General features: G+C 32.6%; 1 protein-coding gene across 1 annotated transcript; it reads left to right on the top strand.

Annotated features, from left to right (window-relative positions):
* The first annotated feature begins 292 nt into the window (after positions 1-292).
* Positions 293-1,208, top strand: LOC129895729 (putative calcium-binding protein CML19). The gene has a single exon (XM_055971485.1). It carries the CDS (start codon positions 578-580, stop codon positions 1,010-1,012), a length of 435 nt encoding a protein of 144 aa, XP_055827460.1. The 5' UTR covers positions 293-577; the 3' UTR covers positions 1,013-1,208.
* The last annotated feature ends 218 nt before the right edge of the window (positions 1,209-1,426 follow it).

The raw sequence follows: 1,426 nt of genomic DNA, 5'->3' as shown, positions 1-1,426 counted from the left end.
ACGGTTTCCTACAGCCGCCCATGAACAAAAAAAAAAGAAGCAATTACTCCAAATTGACTTTAAAATAATCTACTCCAAATTGACTTTTATCTTCTTCTTCTTCTACACAACTTAGAACATTCTCAGATACTTCTATGTTGTTTCCTTAATTTCTTGAAGCCTAACATGTCAAAGAAAAATTTGATCAACCAATAACCAAACACACCACGCGTTATTTTACTTTTCTACTTCCAAACATACATATATATACTATAGGGTTTCTTCTCAATACCTAGTTCAATTCTATTCTGCCTTTCACTCTTCTTATTACAACGAATAACTCACAAGATGGCATATAAGGTAATTATGTCTTCAATTTTTCTCTCGTATATTTTAAGAAACTCATAATCTCTGTTGGTTTAAGAGACTCTTTATCGTGATAGATTTTGGAAAAGAATATATTATCCTTTTAAGATTGGAAAAACCTCGGATTACTTCTTCTTTGGAAAACTTTGTTTGCTTTCGCTTCGAGGATTAGGCCTAGTTGAATCCTTTCTTTTCTTTATTTGTGATACATAGTGCCTTGTTATAATTAAGAATGGAAGGATACAACCAACAGTTGTACAAACGACTTTTTGACCACCTAGATGAGAATGGAGATGAGAAAATATCAGCATTGGAGTTGCAACAATGCGTACAATTGATAGGCAGAGACATGTCGTTCGATGAGGCTGAGGCTGCGATAGCGGCCCATGACTCAGACAACGATGGACTATTGGATTTTGGCGATTTTGTGAGTTTAGTGGAAGACAGTGGGACGGAAGAAGAGAAGGAACACGAGTTGAAGGAGGCGTTTAGGATGTATGAGATGGAAGGTTGTGGATGCATCACGCCGGAGAGTTTAAAGAGAATGCTTGATAGGTTAGGGGAGACGACGACCGTTGATGAGTGCAGAGGGATGATCGCGAGATATGATATCAATGGTGATGGTTTGCTCAATTTTGATGAGTTTGTCATCATGATGCGTTGCTAGTTACATATCAAGTTCATCGCTCGATATCTTTGAAGAGTACAAGCAACACAGTTTGTTATTAGTTGCAATTTCTAGACTTTGTTGCTTCGTTAATTTTGTATTGGTAAATACATTATTTCAAGATATTTCATTTTGATTCATCACTTTGTTATGAATTATATTCGGTTATATATACATTCTCAATATTAATTGCTTTAGTCTAAATACATTTACGGAATAATCTTGGGAAATTTACATATATGTGCTATATTAATTAAAAAACTATTTACCATCTATAGCAATAACATTTTTTTCACTTGACAATTATAATATATTTATAATAAAATTTTAATACATATTAAAGAAAATAATTTATAAAACACATAATACATTCATCATATATATTAAAATATTTATAATACATTGTCTTAAATT

The sequence above is a fragment of the Solanum dulcamara genome, chromosome 7, assembly GCF_947179165.1.
Source record: "Solanum dulcamara chromosome 7, daSolDulc1.2, whole genome shotgun sequence".
In the NCBI taxonomy this organism is placed as follows: domain Eukaryota; kingdom Viridiplantae; phylum Streptophyta; class Magnoliopsida; order Solanales; family Solanaceae; genus Solanum; species Solanum dulcamara.
The sequence above is the reverse complement of the archived record's forward strand: the minus strand, read 5'-3'. Positions and strand labels throughout refer to the sequence as shown.

Excerpts from the sequence above, each read along its gene's own strand:
- LOC129895729 (XM_055971485.1), top strand. The coding sequence starts at position 578 with ATGGAAGGATACAACCAACAGTTGTACAAACGACTTTTTGACCACCTA.